The sequence below is a fragment of the Trifolium pratense genome, linkage group LG7, assembly GCF_020283565.1.
Source record: "Trifolium pratense cultivar HEN17-A07 linkage group LG7, ARS_RC_1.1, whole genome shotgun sequence".
NCBI classification, from domain to species: Eukaryota; Viridiplantae; Streptophyta; class Magnoliopsida; order Fabales; family Fabaceae; genus Trifolium; species Trifolium pratense.
In genome coordinates this window covers 53697908-53717257 of record NC_060065.1, presented here as the reverse complement: position 1 = coordinate 53717257, position 19350 = coordinate 53697908, and the positions used below count along the sequence as shown (strand labels likewise).

The 19350-nt window shown below is 30.9% G+C and overlaps 1 protein-coding gene and 1 long non-coding RNA gene across 2 annotated transcripts; both read left to right on the top strand.

Annotated features, from left to right (window-relative positions):
• The first annotated feature begins 5889 nt into the window (after positions 1-5889).
• Positions 5890-9501, top strand: LOC123900106. The gene is made up of 6 exons (XR_006805802.1): positions 5890-6487; positions 6772-7249; positions 7356-7460; positions 7661-8260; positions 8615-8851; positions 8936-9501. It is a non-coding gene; the product is annotated as an uncharacterized LOC123900106 (long non-coding RNA).
• Positions 9502-15704: 6203 nt separating this feature from the next.
• Positions 15705-18560, top strand: LOC123895263 (uncharacterized protein C24B11.05-like). Its single transcript, XM_045945520.1, has 8 exons — positions 15705-16092; positions 16183-16248; positions 16460-16557; positions 16664-16701; positions 16875-16962; positions 17457-17762; positions 17937-18002; positions 18264-18560. Exons 1-8 carry the CDS (start codon positions 15801-15803, stop codon positions 18417-18419), a joined length of 1110 nt encoding a protein of 369 aa, XP_045801476.1. The 5' UTR covers positions 15705-15800; the 3' UTR covers positions 18420-18560.
• The last annotated feature ends 790 nt before the right edge of the window (positions 18561-19350 follow it).

The window sequence follows — 19350 nt, the reverse complement described above, 5'->3', positions numbered from 1 at the left end:
TATTCATTTAAGATGACATGACAAGTATATGTGACTTTTCTTTTATTTTTAATTTATTTATTTAGTGAAATGTTGCCACATAATAAACTAATTTAAAAAAAAAAAAAAATCCAACAACTATTCGTCATCCAAATCCCAATTTCATCACTACCACCAACAAATTCATCAATAAAATCAACAAATCCAAAATCAATCATTTAGGAGGATTAAATTCAAGAGAGATCCCCACCACCACAAACTCAAAGACACACACCACGAACCCATGAGAAAGAAAAAAAAACCCAGAATCACAAAAATCACCACCGCCATGAACTCACCACCACCACGACCACGCGAAGGCGAGCAGATAGCAACCCAAAAATGAACAAACCCAAAAGAAGCTCCTTTGAAGCAGACACAAATAGATTAACCATCAATAACTCCTAAATTAGAGAGAGAGAGAGAGAGAGAGAGAGAGAGAGAGAGAGAGAGAGAGAGAGAGAGAGAGAGAGAGAGAGAGAACATTAACCAAATGCAAGTAATGATAAATTAGTGAGAGTGACTTTTCTTCTGTAACAACTAAAAAAAAATCATAGTGGGTTATTGGAATGAGATATTGTGAGAAGAAAATGGGTTGTTGGAATTTGAGGATGAATGTTGATTTTGATTTTATGAAGAAACAATTGGTATTTTTTTTTTTTTAAGCAGAAACAAATGAGTTATTGGAATTTGGAGGAAGAGAACGATGAATGCACATGAAGAAACACCATTTTCTGATTTTTTTTTTAATTTTAAAATATGATGAGGCAACATGTCACTAAATAAAAAAAATTAAAGAAAGGCACATATACTTGCCATGTCATCTTAAATGAACAGTCAGCATCCCAGTTGTCAATCCAGGGGGGTAATCAATGAAATCTTGATATTGCGAGGGGGTAATAAAAAAAAATTATTTTGCAGGGGGGTAAAGCAAAAATCGGTCATATTGCAGGGGGGTAAATACCTATTAACCCTATAATATTTGTTTTATTCATTTTAATTTAATTTAGTGTTAAATAAGTTTTTTTTTTACAAGTGTTAAATAAGTTTTTATAATCACTATAAATATTTCAAATTTTGATTTTTTGTCCATGTTTTCAAGTTAACTCATATGTACTTTTGAAATTTTTTATTCATGTTTATAATATTATTATAGATAATTTTTTTTTTGAAAAATAATATTATAAATATTTATGATGACTAAAAATGTATTTAACCCATTAATTTATTTATTTCGGTTTCATAATTTTTATACTTTTTTTTTTGAAAAAAAGAATTTTTATACTATTTAAATTAATCTAAATTTGAGCTTTGATATTGGAGTTGTTGTATGTTATAAACTTTAAATAAAATATTATTAAGAAAAAATTTGTATTTTGGTATAGATCAATAATTTTTGTTTGAAATAAATAATATTCTATTTATTTTTTCAGGCATAAGGAAATAATAATATTCTCGAGCTGTGCTATATACAGCGAAGGAATATCCCACGAATTTTTCACGAATAGCTTGTTACATTGCTTTTTAACTCTTTCTTGTTTTCATTTCACTTATTATTTTTGAACAATCATTGATCTCCACTTTTTTAATTGTTTTTCCATTAAATCTCTGGAACTACTTCACCCACCCAAAACTTGCTATCCAACCAACTACACATGAAGCAAAACTCCAAAAAAAAGCAAACAGCAAACTTATAGAGATAATGGAAGGGAACAAAATCAACTAACAAAGAAATTAGAAGTATATGGAAGGGAACCAAGAAACAAAAGTGAAGAAGAGAAGACATGAAAAAAGAGGAGACAAAAATGGTGTTTGCTGAACATAAATGCAATGGTGTTTGTTTGAAGAGGATAGAGCAATCACTTTGTTTTCACAGAATACACACTGCAGATGGAGACAAGTGTCATTTGGAGAGAGAAAAAGTAACTAGTTAACATGATGTGTTGTGTATAGTGAAAAAAGCCAAAAAAAATGTTCTGCACATTATTCGTGTAATTTCGTGAGTCCACTCTTCGCTATAAATATCATTTCCCTAATATTCTCTACTACACAATTAAACATTCTTGAAACAACTTTTTGTGTTATTCCAAAAAGAACATTAAATAAGTGGAAAAATCAGTGAAAATAAAAACAGGCATGGATGAAAATCGAAGAAAGTTTCCCACACTAAACAGTAAACACACAACACGGCTAACCAACTGCACCACAACATTTACGTACCAATCATATCATACTTTTTTTTTTTTACACAAATCATATCATACTTTTATACACCGCTATTAAATTCAAATAATAGATATAATGGACACAATAAAAAGGAAAGAAAAAATTCTCATGAACTTAGGTCAGTTGGTAGAGATATCACATTTTATATGCAAAGATCGGGATTCAAATCTCGAATATTAAAATTTCTAGCCATTAGACTTTCTGACTACAAAAATTTAAGGAAAAGAGAATGTGTGAATGTCATGTCATGAATGAAAATTAGGTGTGAAAAAAATAAATACTCCAAGACCAATGGATGAAACATTAACCAAATGTTACTATGCCATCAACTTGGATGACACCTAAGCTCCTCTGCTTTGACGAGATCTCACTTCAAACCGCAAAGTTCCCTTTCCCACATAATCATTGGCTTGATTGAAAAAAAAAGAAAAAGAAAGAAGCAAGGTAAGTTGTATAATATGAACTAGGATTGCAAATGACTCGGTAATTTGACACATTCATGCAGTTAACACATTTGTGATTGTTAGATAAAAATAGAATGGTTTAAATTTCAAGCTTAGTATTTTTATTTTTTTAAATAAAATAAAAAAGTGTCTTAAAATATTATCAATTTTGATCTAACTACAACTTAAATAATGATTGTGTGAGTGCATCAAATTTTGACCGCAGTCAATCCATATCAAGTTGTATGGTATATATTATATATATGGTTGAACCAAGGATAAGGCAACCCAATTAAGAAAATTAGGTTCTGGAAAAAGGAAAAAAAATTATTAAGGAAAAAAGTCCTCGGATAAAAACATAAAAGTCTCTTAAAAAAAGAAATTATAAAAAATAAAAAATCTAATACTACTAAAAACTTAAGCAATTATTTTTGTCTTCACTTTAGAATTCGTTTTAGGCCTTGTGGCGACCCAGAGAATATAATCAAGGTTGTAAGCTTGTAGCATTTTCCAATGTAGATCTAAATACTACTAAAAATGGTAAGTTGAAGCAGTTGAAGAACATAAAGATCTATCAAAAAGTAGATCCTTTTCCTTTTACAACACACACAAACAGAGAGCAAAACAGAATTATAACTAAATTTCCCAAGCAAGATAAATAATCTAATAATATGTACAAGCAAGATATATAATTAATCTAAAGTCTACTTTGATGTATATATATTTCCACACAAAATGTATAAATCTAATAACTCACCTTAGTTAACTCCTAATTACAATCAAATCTATAATATTCAAGTTATGTAAACAAAATGATCCTCTTAGATCATGTTGTAACATAACCTATGAAATCTAAACAATGGATCTATGCAATATTGCAATGAACGTACATGTTCTTCTCTATCTATGCTAATCTCCATGTTTATGCCAACAAACTAACATGGCAACACACCTTCTCATTATATAAAATCTTGCTTTTTGTTCCTTAGCTAAATTGGTGCATTTCCGACCTATCGAAGAAGAAGAAGGATTCTTTTGTGAAAAGCTTCTTTGAAGATTGCATTTGGAGGAAGAAGAAGAACTCCTTAGAAGTGAAGAGTTTGAAGTAGAGCTTCTTGTTGAGGAACTCCTTGAGAACAATGACTTTGAACTTGAACTTGTTTTTCTCTTCTCATCCATGAGAAATTGTAGTAATTTCCAAAACTAGCTTGATTCCACACTATGCAACTGACTCTTTATTTGTGTGTAATAGGAAAAAAGGGTAATAATAAGAGAGAAGAAAGTTAGTGAGAGTGTGTAAGGATTCAAAGAGATCATCAATGTTTGCTAGTAAATTTTGCACACCCTTGTGTTTATATATAGGCATTTACATATCCACTTATTACTCTCTGTTTGGTAAAAATAAGCCATAAGCTAGCTGATAGCTAATAAGTTAGCTTATAGCTGAAAAGCTAGTAGAATAAAATTAAAGTGTTTGACAATTTTAGCTGTTGTAAGTACAAAATGACATAAAAGTACATGGTTAGTGGGTAGTTTTTTTTTTTTTTTGTAAGTGTTAGTGAGTAGTTATTACATAATTTTTTAAAAAATAAATAAATAAAACTAATAAGGGTAAATACGGAATAAAATGAAAAAGCTATAAGCTATAAGCTCATACGCTACTTGAAATAACATGGCTCTGTTTGGTAACATAAATAAGCCAGCTTATAGCTTATTATATGAGCTTATAAGCTTGTTTCAAAAAATTAGAGGTGTTTGGTAACAAGCTTTTTGTACTAGCTTATAGCTTTTTTTCAGATGCTATTTCAAGTAGCATTTGAGCTTATAGCTTATAGCTTTTTACACTTTATTCCATTTTTACCCTTTAATTTAATAACTACCCACTCTAAAAAATTAACTACCCACTATCAATTATGTAATTTTATATTTAATAACCACTTTAAAAGCTAATTTTACCAAACACTTTAATTTCAATAAGCTAGCTTTTCAGCTATCAGCTATAAGCTAGCTTTTCAGCTATCAGCTAGCTTATCAGCTATCAGCTAGCTTATAGCTTATTTTTACCAAACAGACCCTATAAAAAAAAACTATAAGCTAGTTAGAGAAGCTCGTTACCAAACACTTCACATTTTTATCAAACAAGCTTATAAGTTAGTCCAATAAACTATAAGTTAGCTTATTTGACTTACCAAACAGTGTCTTAGTCTTTCCTCGTCGCTAGAGTCAGAGAAAACCTCAATGTCATAAAACACTTAAAGAGATATTTATATTTTGTTTATCAACGAAGTTTTTATATTAACAGTCATATTCAAAATCAAATTACTAAAAAATTTGAGTTTAATTCTTATCAACTGAATCAATTTACATCGCACTTATCCATGCTCTCCATAATTAAATTACAAAAAATGATATGTAATAGACCACACATAAATTTTATTGTATAAGTAAACAATATGTCAAAGAAAAACGAATCCAAAATTTCTCTATAATAGACCATACATAAATTTTATTGTAAAATTTGGTGATTTTCTTTGTATTAAATTAAAAGCAAATAAATTAACTACTTTTGAATTGGTTACCAAATCTTTAAAAAAAAGTAAATAAACAAACATTAAAGCATCTTTTGACCAAGGAAAAAAATGTTACCAAAAGAAACAGAATTGAATCATCTCATGTCTTAATGTGTTCTGTCATCTCTTTTGCCTTAATCCAATGAGTAAGATTGTAAAGAAAAATAAAATGATCTGAAGATATAAACAACGGCAAAAATCCTACGGTTGTAATTGGTGCAGGACATATAACATGAGAAGGTCGACCGAAGAGGATATGAATCCAAAAAAAAAACACTTGCTGAATTATTCTCTAGTTTAACTGTGGTAGGATTCCTTTTGAAGACACATATTGTACGATTCTAAAATGTGCAGTCACTTATTAAAATCTTTTTCTGTCACTACTACAAAAAAGAGTTTTAATAGCGCCCATTTAATAGCGCTTTTTTGAAAATGCTATTAAAAGATTAAACGGAGCCCTTATTATAGCGCCTTTCTAAAAAGCGCTGTTAAAGCCTTGACCCAAAGTACATATAATAGCGTTTTGTTAGAAACCGCTATTAAAGACATAAACGCGCAGCTTTATATTAGCGCTTTTGAAAAAGTGATGTTAAAGCTAATACCCTATAATAGCGCGTTTTACATAACCGCTATTGTAAAATGAAATTAATAAATAAAAATTGTGGTGGGTGGATGTCGAACCCTGGTCCCTTGGTTCCTAAATCATCATATAATAAAAAACACATAAAAAAAAATAAATAAGCAGGGAAAAATTTATCACTAATTTATCACCACGATCTTCAATCCACTTCAAGGAAAAATTGAATTCAAACCCTAGAAAAAAAAATCAATGTTCTTCTAACTTCTTCAAACCATTCCCAGCAAACATTGAACTCAAACCCTAAGATTCAAAATCGATCGTCTTGTGGCTTCAAACCCAAAGGAATCTCGGTCCTCTGTAATCAAACTCAGAGCAAACGGAACTCAAAGAGGTTGATTCCCAGATAAATTGAAGTTAGAGCAATCGGAACTCAGATAAGTTGTTTCCCAGATTAATCGTTCAACTCGTCTTCTCCAATCACACTCGGCAATTCTAATATCCAAGAACCCATAAACCACTTTGAACCCTAACCCATAACCCAAAAATCATCTTCTCTCCAAGAACCTTAATCCAATAACCCACGAATTTAACCGTCAATAGTCGTACTCGTTCGCCGCCATGCTTTCACAACTCAAACTGCCGTCATTAAGGTATGCTTACAATTGAATTTGCAAAATTGATTTAATTTAGAAGACAAAGTTGTTTTTGGGTGTTGGTAATCACCTGTTATTTTTTCAACTGTAGTGGTGTGTTTACAATTGTGATTTTTAGTGGAAGATATTAAATTTGTGATTTTCAATTGCACTTATTTTTAGTTCATTGTTCCATATCTACTCTAATTTTCAATTGCTATAGAAGCTTATTCCACTTCTTACACCAAAGTAGTATGACAGAGCACTTAAAGTGACTCATTAAATTTGACTTATTTTTAAAGGGGTCATTGAGAAACTGTAAGCCACTAGACAACATGACATATATTGATCCAACTGTGTATGCGAGCTATTACTGAGTATGCATAGCAGTGGAGTCACTCTCTGATTCACTCAAACGGGTATGTTATTGACTGTGAAATGTTTTGTTGATATATTTATTCCTTTTTTGCTGTCTCAAATCATGAGAGTTACATGAGAGTTCATAGTAGTCTATGGTTTATTTTCTATTTATCTGCATATATGATATATGATATGATATTAGTGAATGCACATTTTTTTTATAATCTGTTAGGATTTGGCATTTGATCACTTTAACTATTATTATATTCAGTTTCAATTTCTTACTTTTGGGTTTAATTTGTTTACCTTATTATTATTTTTATAAAAAAAATTTGTGTTACTGATTTTTAAGGTTTGGGTCCAAAGGAAGAAGAACACAGTAGCTTTTTCCACAAAACCAAAGCAAGTTGCAGAGTCTAGGTGACTCTCTCATCTTTAATTATGTGATTGCGTGTTACAAATTTTCATTCGATTCAATTTATACCAACTAATAATAATAATTCTTATTTATGAATCTCTTCTTCAGTGGATTTAATAATGTGGAAAGATGTTTCAAGATCAGCATTTGTGTTTAGTATTGGAACATTCATTATAATCTCATTTTCTTATGCAAGGGATATATCAATTTGAGGTTAGAAATCTACACTAAAGAGTTTATCTTTTACTGCTCCAGAACTGAAGTTTTTCTGCAGTTGGCAGTTTTTGCTAGATGTGGCAGTTTCATAACAATTTGGAAGATGGCTAAATTCGGTAACTTTTCAAACTGTACTGTATAAGTCTGTTCAAATTTTTTGCATTTCAATTCAGTTCTTTTTTTTTGTGATCTGTTAGGATTTTGCATTTCTGCACTGCTGGGAGATAACATCTACAACTACCTTGTTCAAAAAAACATCTACAACTACAACTTTCGAGAGCTACTTGCCCATCCTATTGTGAGTATCTGTTGATTTTGTTGTTTGGAATGCCTACTCTTTCAAGTTTCTCTACTCCACTCATCTATTTAGGTTACTATATACTTATGTAGGTACTAGGTATGAGTTGAAGTTATTAATCTAGCCTTATTCTAGTTACACTGTACATGTCCTAAATTGATTAAGTTAATGCACTCCATTCACCATTTTATCTATGTCATAAGTTTCTCATTAAATTTATTTGTGTTGTTATAAATTTCAAGTGTTAGATTTGGGCTTGTTTATTGTAGAATAAAAGTTCGATACATATTTCCATGTCCACTTTTAGTTGATCCTTTCCTCTAATCAGAAGAACGACCAAATGTATGCAGGGGTTTTAGATATCCCTTTGTACTTTGAGCCTTGTTTTAATGTACTTCAGTGATTCCAATTTGTCTTAGAAATGCTGATTTCTCTTTTACTATCCACATGGTCTTTTACTTCAAGGTTATTATTATATTCGGAGAACTCTTTAGTCAAGGTATGTTCTCTAATGTTGGACTTCTTTAGTCATGGAAACAAAGTATCACTCACTAATGTAATCTAGCTGTTTTTCTTTTAGTAAATTAAGATAAGTCTCAGAGAACATAACCATGTTGAATTGTGAGAAAAACAATAAACAAAAAGAGATACAAAAGCAATCAAAGTTTTCACGTATTGTCTTCTAGCAGAGACTGAGGGGTATATTTTTTGTCTTGCATATATTTGGCACATCCCAAGTGCTGACAAGTTTTTATATAACTTTAAAATGCCTCAATAGAACCTGTTATATTCATATCACATGAGTAATTTCATGATAATAATAACTTCACATTCTCATTCATGTTCATTATAGTGTTTGTTTCAAGACATTTGAAAGTCCTGTTATGATTAAGCCATGCATTCGAGGGTTGTAGATTGAAAATGGAATAAATCTCTATTCAGCAACAATTCTTATATGCCCAGTCTCTGTCGAAGGTGCTTCATTTGAATCAATAAGTTATATAAATGATGCAGCACAAACCTTAAGGTATCCAAGTGGAGTGTAGGTGAGAATTAATATGAATGTCAAAATGGAAGAGCTCAACTACAGGTTATATGTCTCTTAATTGATATTAAAGCTTTTGGTTATTAGTTAGTTTATGTTTTTCCCCCTTTCTTTTTAATTTCATTATAGTTAATTAATTTTGTTATAGGTTAGTTTGTGCGAGACCGCGACCGTCGTTGTTCCATCTCGTCGAACCTCCATCTCCATCCTTATCAATTAAGGTCTTCCTGAGCTATTTGCATTATGTGCTTTGTCACGCTTGGAATTGGAGAGTGATGCTTTCGTAGTGTTTTTCTGCTCTTTTGTTATTATAGGTTTCAGTTGCACTATTAGACATGAGTTATTGGATCAATATGTCATGAGCACAAGATATTGACTATATTGAGTATATTTTTAATTTTTCAGGGACTACATGAAAACATCAGAGGTGTTGGCTTGGTTTGGGAAATGGTAGAGGAATGCTTAGGTTAATTTTAATTTGGTTGCTTTGGTGTTCTGAACTCATCAGCTAGTTGCAAGAAATGGTCTGTTGGGAGGTTATTATTCACGTTGTAGTAAACCAATTTTGTTGTCTTGTGCTGGTTGTTATCTTATTAAGGTTGAGAATCATATATAGGAAGGACCTTTGTATTAGCATATTAGCATAATTGAGTTTGTTTTGATGGTGATAGTTATGTACTCAGCTTGAATATTGTATCAGTCCAAATGTATATTACTCATGTTATATATTGGAAAAGTACTTTTTATTCTCTATAAAGTACTTGATATTATTTGCTATATTTTAAATTTTAAAATTAAGCTCCAGGTTACATATATTAAAAAAAAAAAAGCACCAGGTTGAATTAAAAAAAAAAAAATCATAAGACATACAATAGCGCTTTCATATAAATCGCTATAAAACGTTTAGAAAAAACAGCCTTACTATAGCGCTTTAAGCACGGGCGCTATTAAAACTGGAACCTTTAATAGCGCTTTTTTCATAAACCGCTATTAAAACCTATTGACAAAGGCATTAAAATACGCGTAATCAGTTATACTATAGCGTTTTAATACTTATAATAGCGCTTTTTGAAAACGTTATAATAGGCGTGATACCTATAATAGCGGATCCATCAATAGCGCTTTTAAATGCTATAAAAGCCAAAAAAAAACGCTATAAAAGCCCTTTTTTGTAGTAGTGTGTAGACAAACTATAGCTGGTTTCTCATGTGGTGTGGAAGCTTGTGTTATGCTTGTGCCTGTTACTCTACCATTTTAGTTTATTTTGTTCAAATATACTGTATTTTTTATGCTTTATATTCTGCAAATTAATTATACCAATGAGTTATTTTTTATCTTCTAACCAGTGAAAAGATAAAATGAAAATTAGATAAAAAGTTAAATATGAAAATAATATTTTAACTCTCATATTTAGGAGAAAGAGTCAAATAATTAGGAAGCTGACCGAAAAATAAATAAAGTTTAGCTTATTTTTTTAAAGAATTAAATTTAATTTCTCTCGAACTATTCGTCTTAAGAGAAATTTATTAATCATTTAAGTTAGTGTTTCAGCATGTTTATTATTATTTTTTTTTATGATTAATCTCGATTGGGGAACTTGTAGGGCATATAAGGTGAGTTTCCCCAGCACAACCAAATTTTCTCTTTAGGTATGAGACAATAATCAAACTTCTAATCACATGCGAGAGGGTCAAGACCCTTAATTTATTGTTGGTTAGCCATTTTGTTTCTATTTGGGGATGTTGAAAGAAACAATTGTGAGAATGCTGAGTTGAATGGGTGATGCTTAATTAACTGCACAACGATCTTGTGCCGAATTTGCAGTTATAAGATGCTTTCCTAATGTGCACGTGGATGACACATGACAGTATTCTGAATCCTTGGTAGTCAAAAAATATATATGACTAAAAATTAATATTACAAGTCTTGATGAGTACTATATTTAGTGTTCAGATTCACATCTTATTCGTATGAACATGATTGTTGTTTGTCACTTGTCTCATATGAAAATTATTTTCAATTTTCTCACTCTTTAATGATATTAAGAAAAGCATAGCTACATTGTTTCTTAAGTTAAAAGTATGGAGAATGTTAACTTGTGCCCTTAAGGCACATGTTAAGGAAACAAAAATAGAAATTATTAAATGCTAATTTGTGCATTTTGACTTTTGAAGCATTAAATTTCTTATATCATTAAATGTTAAATTTCTATTTTGGTATATCTTAACATGTGCCCTTAGGGCACACGTTAACAAGACCCTAAAAGTATATTATCGGATAGTTCAATGTTGGTTGACATTAAATTTGGTAGAAAAGACCACAGTTCGATTTTCATAACTGCAATCGGAAGGTGCCTGAAACCACTTAATGACAGAACTGACTCTTGAATCAAATTAGGTGGTCCAATCACCAATAGACCGAGTAGATAGTGGAAAAAAAAAATATAACCACATATACGGTAAAAAAAGACAACATTTTTTTTTTCACTTAAAATCTGACCAATAAATTATTTCACTTAAAAATCGAACACGTATTCTTACGAAGATTTTTTTTCTTTACCATCTTACAATTAGCACCACCGTTTAGTGGTAATTACTATCCACTGAAGAATTTATTGATGAACATGTAAAGTGACTGCATCCATATACAAGAGTGAAAAATATTCTCTTAATTGCTACTTATTTAAATGATGCAAATCACTTACCACTTGAAAGAATAATAAAATATATTTATTTCATAACCGAAAAATAGATTCTTCTTAATTAATCGTTCACTTTCACACTTTGAAAACGACATTTGTGAAAAAGAGATACTATACTACTAATAATCAACTGGTTCTGACATGGTCAATCCTATGATTAGCTAATTTTCTTTTTGACTAAATCTTATGATTAAAAACTCAATAAGATACTTTTTTTTTTGAACAAGAAACTCAATAAGATACTAAGATAGATATAGCCTCTTGTATATGAATTCGGTGCTAAATAATAATTTATCTGCCTTTTATTGATTTAGATATCTAGATTACTAACACATCTTTTTATTAGTGGAATTTTAGATAGATCCAACCAAAGTATTTGAATGAGATAATAAAGATTTTTTTTTCAATTTAATCAAAAGAAGTTTAAATTTAATTCTAAAAATATAATAGTGTTTCTATTGAGGAAAAGCTTTATCACCCTTTTCAAATTTATCCGATTTGAGTAATTAGTTTTTGCAATTGCGCTAAAAAAATATTTATATAGAGTTTCACATTGAAGATGAATTTCAATAAACAAAAATAGATTGTTGAGAAATGTGTTAAAAAGTCTCTTAACGATTTATATGAAGATATATTTCTATTTTCAGTACTACCTATTGAAAAAAGAAGAAGTAGGTTTCCCTTACATATCCTCAAGTTAGTTGCAAAAAATATGTTCATCTTAGTAAGGATGTGTTAAGAAATCTTATATCGGATGTGAGTTGGTTTGAACATGAGTTTATAAATAAGAGACAATTCTCACCTTACAAAATCGGTTGTAAGGTGAGGATTGCCCTCACTTATAAACACATCTCTTCAAGATTTGTTGGATCATATGTTATCAGGTTTCCGCTACCAGATCACCCACGATTTATATTCATGCATCAAATCCAATAGTGTTAGGCGTAAGGAGGCGTGTTAAAAAGTACCACATCGGTTGCAAGATGACCTGAATGTGTGTTTATAAGTGAGGACAATCTCACCTTACAAGTCGATTTTGTAAGGATGAGTTAAGCCATATATCTAATTCTAAGATGATATCAAAGTCTTCTCCATGACCTGTCGGGTCACCTACTATCAGGTTTCTGATCGAGTTATCCACAATTTATATGCGCTTTCCGAGTCCAATAATGCTGAGCAACACAAATGTTAAGTTAGATCAAACTTCAAATTCGCAAAAGATGCAACTCATATATCTTATAACCAAGATATTGCAAGTTTAAATAATGATCTAAATATCTATTTCAAATTAAAGAGAACAGAGATATAAATAAATAAATAATAGTTATTTGGGTCTACGATCTATATCCTACATCATACTCATGATATGAGCTATTTTTCTTAACTTCCAACTTCAAATAACTACCTAAGTTTTTCTCATCACCAAGAAAACCTATAAGTCGGTATTGTTAGTATTGTGATATTTAAATAACACCCCCCATAATGTTTTTTTGACCGAACACCCATAATGTTGTACTCATTAACTAATGTATTATAGGTTTGAATTTCACATGCACATGGCATTGTAACTACGTAGCTAGAGGCAGAGCAGTAGTTAGAATAGTAAACAATATAAATTAGATTTAATTGTTTTTAATTAAATCTGCCAGTTTTGTCTGAATTTAATATTTTAAATAGGACGGTCTTGCTGAACTTATCATGTGAAAGAATTGATTTGTGTTTTTTCTTTCTTCTTATTCTAGTAATATACTTTTAATTATTCACCAAAAAAAATATATACTTTTAATTGAATTCGCCGCTAGAGTGAGTACTAAGCAGTGGCAATTAAAAAAATACTACTATATCATATCACACTTGTAAATCAATGTTAAGAAATGGAAATTGGAAGAGATCTTACTATTATGAAATGCACATCGAGAAGGAATCTAATGATTTGGAACAAACTTTTGTTTTGAAGATTATTTTGACTGGTCAAAAAATAAAACTATGCAATCACATGCGTGTAATTAACATTATCATTGGTAAACAAAATTAATGTAAATAGTACATGTCTGTTCTAGACCGAGCTGAAGTTCCCATAAGGAATGAACTTTGCATAGAAAAGTGTTAGGGGAGTCCCGAGCTCGAGAGAAATAATATGTCAATGTTCTAGGACCGTAAGAGAGGGAGACAGTACATCTCAATCTAAAACCTTAAGACATTAGATTAATGAGTCTCATCCTTATAAATCAAACATTCTTCTTGTACATAGTTGATGTTGGGACTTAATGACTCACACTTGAAACTCAACATTCTCCCTCCAAGTGTGAATTTCACATCCTATAGTTGATCCAATATCAAGATCCATGCCCGCTCCTCCACCAAGCCGAACCATAGCTCTGATACCACTTGTTGGGGAGTTCGGGAAACTCGGGAGAAATAATAGGCCAATGCTCCAAGACCACAAGAGAGCGAGACACAACTTTTTCACCCAAAACCTTAAGACACCACTTCAAAATACTATTACACTAATAATTTTAATTTAATTTAGTAAATATATCATATTTTTGACAACATACATTATATTTATTAACATGTGTGTAAAAAATAAAAACTTCAAACTACCCAAAACAATTAGATAAAATATTACAAATCTTTTTTACCTTAAGCGCTTAGATTAAATATTGCGGATCATTTTTAACTTAACTAATATCTTATAGCTTAACTAATATCTTGAATAGCTGGTTTAATTTATATCTAAATAAAATTTAAACGACATCCATTTTTTCAGGAGGGAGTATTATTTTTATCATATTTTATTCATTCTAAGGGATGGAATTTCTTTTAAATAATTATTTTTGTTGGAACTGATTTAAAATAAATTTGTACACTTAATTATAATGTTCAACCACAAAACAGAGCAATTTATAAGTCTGGCTGTATTGATAGTTGCCGTGTCGGGCCTCACATAGTTTTCTTTGACAAGTTCTCTCCCCACATCCAATGTTTCTTTTCTATTCCCAAAACACGTAGAAAAATTTGAAAAACGTTTTCCGAATTTCATTTTAGTGTAAATTTTACTGAAATTTACATTGAAAAAACTTCAAAAAACGTTTTCCGAAATTTTCTGCATGTTTTGGAGATAGCAAAGAAACGTAGGGGGTGGGAAGAGAAAAATTCGTTTTATTTTTTTTGTCTTTTCAACAAACCAAATATCTCTTGACCCAAGAAAAACAAACCTAACCAAAGCTGATCTTTACTCTTTAGGCCTTTCAAATTATTCTCACACCCCTCAAAAATTCAATTTTTCCCTTAAAATTGGTTCGGAAGTTACATTCCGAACTTGATATTGGTTCGAAACATAGCTTCCAAACCAATTTAACATTGGCACATTTCGGAATTTATCTTTCGAACCACATGCTTTTATTAGATATTGTGAACTCAATTGTTTCTGATATGCTCCTGTTCTGGTAAAGAACAAAGGGGGTTTGTATTATTCAAGATTGATAATGGATATTAGAGAAAAAATTGTTTCTCTTTACAAGAATGAAATAAAAATTGTCCTTTCCTTCTCTTGAAGAAGACTCTATTTATAGGCAAAACATCCACCTCTTGCTTCTCAGGTAACCGCCTTGCTTGTAGAGGAATTCATGGGTAGTGGCGGTTTCTTTTCCTTCTTCTCCAAGCTTCTTTTCCTTCTTCTTCAAGCCATGGTGGATCATGCTTATCATGTGTTTTTCATGGTTGTTTTCACGCTTCTCCTTTAGATGCTCCTTGAGATATTTTAATTGGACTTGAGTGATATGGGTTTTCTAGATTGGGCCTTAACAAATCACACCCTGATCCATTGCCCAGTACAACTCCATTGGTCTCATAGGATGGCTACGTTCAATTTCATCAATGAACATCTCACAAGCCTAATAACGCAGTTCTTCATTCCATTTTTCTTCTTCAAAACACAACTTATAATTAAAAAAGTTTTACATCTGAATCTCCTAAACGTGTTATTCATTTCATTTTCCTTCTTTTTTATAAAAATAAAGGAAAAAGATTGATGAAGCGAAAATTTGAAGGTGAAATTAGAGAAAAAGATCGATGAGATTGAATTCCAACCTCTTTGGTCAGTATTGTCCTTGAAATTGCAATGACTTCATAGTGTGTAACAATGACACCTACACTTTCATTTTAATAGATGATTCACATAATCACATTGCTAATGTCTTCACTAATGAACGTGATAATGGCTTAGTTTGAATTAACTTTAGCTTATTTCTTCTTCCTTCAATAATAAGGGACGTTGGCGCTTAACAGAAAATGACCGACGCAAAGAATAATAAGCAACGTGTCAGTATGGAAGTGGACAACGTGTCACAAGATATTTTTCTCCTGTCTGTAGGTCTAAATCGTCGACACGATCACAGTGCACATTGCCTTTCCTTTCTTTCAACGCCATTATTATTTATTCATTCATTCATTCACACTTCTCTTCAAATCAAATCTCCACACTTTAATCTCTCTGTTATTATTTGCTTCAAACAAGTAATAATGGAAAACGGGGATCATCAGTTTCAGGAATCAAAGGCTAAATATGATTGTCTTTTATTTGGTACTACCACTTCACACCATTCTAAATTACTACTACTGCTACTACTTCATTTCATCCACTAATTAACTAATTGTTTATTAATATTTGCAGATCTTGATGATACACTTTATCCTTTCAGTTCTGGATTATCAGGGCACGTCACCAAAAATATTCAAGGTAATAATCAATTCATTTGATCATGAATCATGATATATGTAACATTCGCACTATAAGTGCATGAGTTAGGGTTCAAACCTAGGACACACACTTATTATTTACGTGAATTTTCTAGCCACCAGGATACTCGACAAAAAAAAAGTTTATGTGTATTGATTTTGTGGAATTTGTTTATTTATTTTTAATGGTTGCATTGCATGGCATTTTGTAGAGTATATGCTTGAAAAGCTTGGGATAGAAGAGGATAAAGTTCCTCAATTGTGTGTTTCTTTATATAAGATTTATGGGACAACGATGGCTGGTCTTAAGGTAACTAAGTATATAAAATACTAATTAATTCAACTTTCATTATATTTTAATTAAGGCTATGGACTGGTGAATGAATCAACATTTTTGTCTGTTTTGTTCTTATCAGGCAATTGGCTATGATTTTGACTATGATGACTTTCATGGGTAAATAAATAAATAAATGACTTTACATATTTGTGATTGGTTCAATTTTATTTTTTATTTCACTATGATGACTTTCATGGGTAAATAAATAAATAAATGACTTTACATATTTGTGATTGGTTCAATTTTATTTTTTATTTAAATAGTTTGAAACTATTTTTGGTGTTGTGCAGCTTTGTTCATGGGAGATTGCCGTATAATTTGCTAAAACCTGACCCTGTTCTTAGAGGAATTTTGCTTAGCCTACCCTTTAGAAAAATTGTAAGTTTCTTTATTCTTATACTATATTGATGGCCAAAGTAGTAACATCGAATCTGTTTTATTCACTTATTGAAACTTATCTATTTACCTTAGCACTTCTGACATTAGTACTTCTGAGACTGTTTAAGAGAGTTTATAGAAACAACTAATGATATGTTTATAAGCTGTTTTTCACTAGCACATGCGACATTATCACTAGTGAGACTGTCATGTCCATAAGCTGTTTTCCGTAGCACATGTGACTTTACCATTAATGTGACTGTTTAAGAGAGTTTATAGAAATAACTTAAGTTGATTTCATCTAACTCTTATAAATTCTCCGTGATAGCTTATATGAAAATACTTTGACTTCATTTTTTCTTTTGTTACGGAAATAGCTTATATGAGCACTTAAGTGGTAAACATTTATGCTATAAGCGCACTTAATTAAGTTGTTTATCCAAACAAAACATAATTCATAAATTATAACTGATAGTATATTTATTTTCCTATAGGTTTTTACAAACTCAGACGAGGCGCATGCAAATAGAGTGCTTCACAGGCTTGGACTAGAGGATTGTTTCGAAAGAATCATAAGCTTTGAGACACTAAATTCCTTCAAATCCAATAACATCAATTCACCTCACAATAAAGATGGCAGTGAATATGAACAAAGTTCATCAGGAATATTTGATTTTTATGAGTACATTTGTAGGCCTAATGCTGATATTGTGCTTCCAAAGACCCCAGTTGTTTGTAAACCCTTTGCAGATGCATTTGAAAAGGTTTTCAAGATGACAGATATTGACCCTCAAAGAACAGTAAGATTCTATGCTATGCTTCTCTAAGTAACATTTTGGCCGTCTCCAATCCTAATTTAAGCTTTTTTTTATGGTGATCTTCCAGTTTGTGTCACTAACTATCATTTTTTTGATTATGCGCTATCTCGTAAGACATAAAATTATGTATTTATTTTTTTACTTTGCCTTTTGTAGTTGTTCTTTGATGACAGTATCCGCAACATAAAGACAGGCAAATCTTTAGGCCTTCACACAGTCTTGGTAGGTAGTCCTTGTCCATTGTTTATGAACGGAAACATGCCTAAATGCTATTTCGTTTGATCTTTGAATATATCATCCGTTAGTTAGTTTGGTCATAAATGTGTATTCTGCCGGTCAATTTGACCTATAAAATTGATACTAATTACTAACAAAAGTGCAACAAAAGACACACTTGGAGATGTTAACTTATGAATATATTGAATCATATGAATATATTGAATGTTGAAAATCATTTAATATCTAAATATTATACTTGTGCAGGTGGGTACTTCCCTTAGAACTACAGGAGTGGATCATGCCTTGGAGAGTATCCATAATATGAAGGAGGCATTTCCAGAACTATGGGAAGCTGTTGATAAGAGTAAAAGTGTCAAGTATTCTAGAAAGGTTGCAATTGAAACATCTGTTATAGCTTAACTTATATACATCAAACTTTTGAATTTGTGGTCCTAATAAATTTTGTCTTGGCATCTGACTTTGACTAATGTAATTGTTATCAGAATACTACTGATACAGTGATGTATTATTTATATAAATAAATGAGCTTTTATTTTGTAAGGTTAGTGTTTTCACATTCACTTATTTTCCATTTCTATCTTGTGAGTTGTGACACTGAAAACAGATAAAAATCAGAAATTATAAATAAGGGAAGGTGTATGTGCAATACTTTATCTTTATCTCTCTGTTATTGCTTCTGCACCCCCTAAGACCTCCTATTATACATTATACAATCCAAATTATGCAGTAGAAAAAAACTAACAGTAAGCACTTTCCAGACTAACAAGAGTACAGGAAGCTGAAAGTTTAGGGCTGCAGAAAATAAATACCACTTAGCTTATTTTCAGAGCATAGAACAGACACAACATTGTGGCCGCAAAATCATTGCGGATCACAAATTCGAAAAGAGGCTATGTGCTAGCCTATCGAATGACGCAGTGGGATCTCGCGCCAATGTCACAAACAGCTCAAGGGCGCGAGAAGCAAGGGAGATGAGAATTCATAACAAATCAAGGGGTGTGCGAGAAATATGAAGGGCACGAAAAGAAATTTTCAACTAAGAGGTTGTTTGTTACTACTTATTATAGGAAATTTTTTTTATTTTTTTTCAATAAAAAATAACCACTTTAAAAAATATTGTGTTTGTTTCAAATTTTTAAAAATATCATAATCTAAAAATTAGAAAATGACTTTAAATGAGAAGTTGATAAGAGTAACTTCTAAAAAATAATAGATTGTTTAGAGGAAAGAGAAAATAAATACTAGGTGGAGGTTATTTTGTAATTAAAAAAAATCACTTTTACAAACAAAAGATTTGGCTTAAAAAAAAAACTAAAGATTTTTGTCAAAA

What these genes read in the sequence shown, in the direction of transcription:
- LOC123895263 (XM_045945520.1), top strand. Translation starts at nt 15,801, where the DNA reads ATGACCGACGCAAAGAATAATAAGCAACGTGTCAGTATGGAAGTGGAC. An exon ending in ATATGATTGTCTTTTATTTG is followed by an intron (nt 16,093 to 16,182) that starts GTACTACCACTT and finishes TAATATTTGCAG; the next exon opens with ATCTTGATGATACACTTTAT. An exon ending in CAACGATGGCTGGTCTTAAG is followed by an intron (nt 16,558 to 16,663) that starts GTAACTAAGTAT and finishes TGTTCTTATCAG; the next exon opens with GCAATTGGCTATGATTTTGA.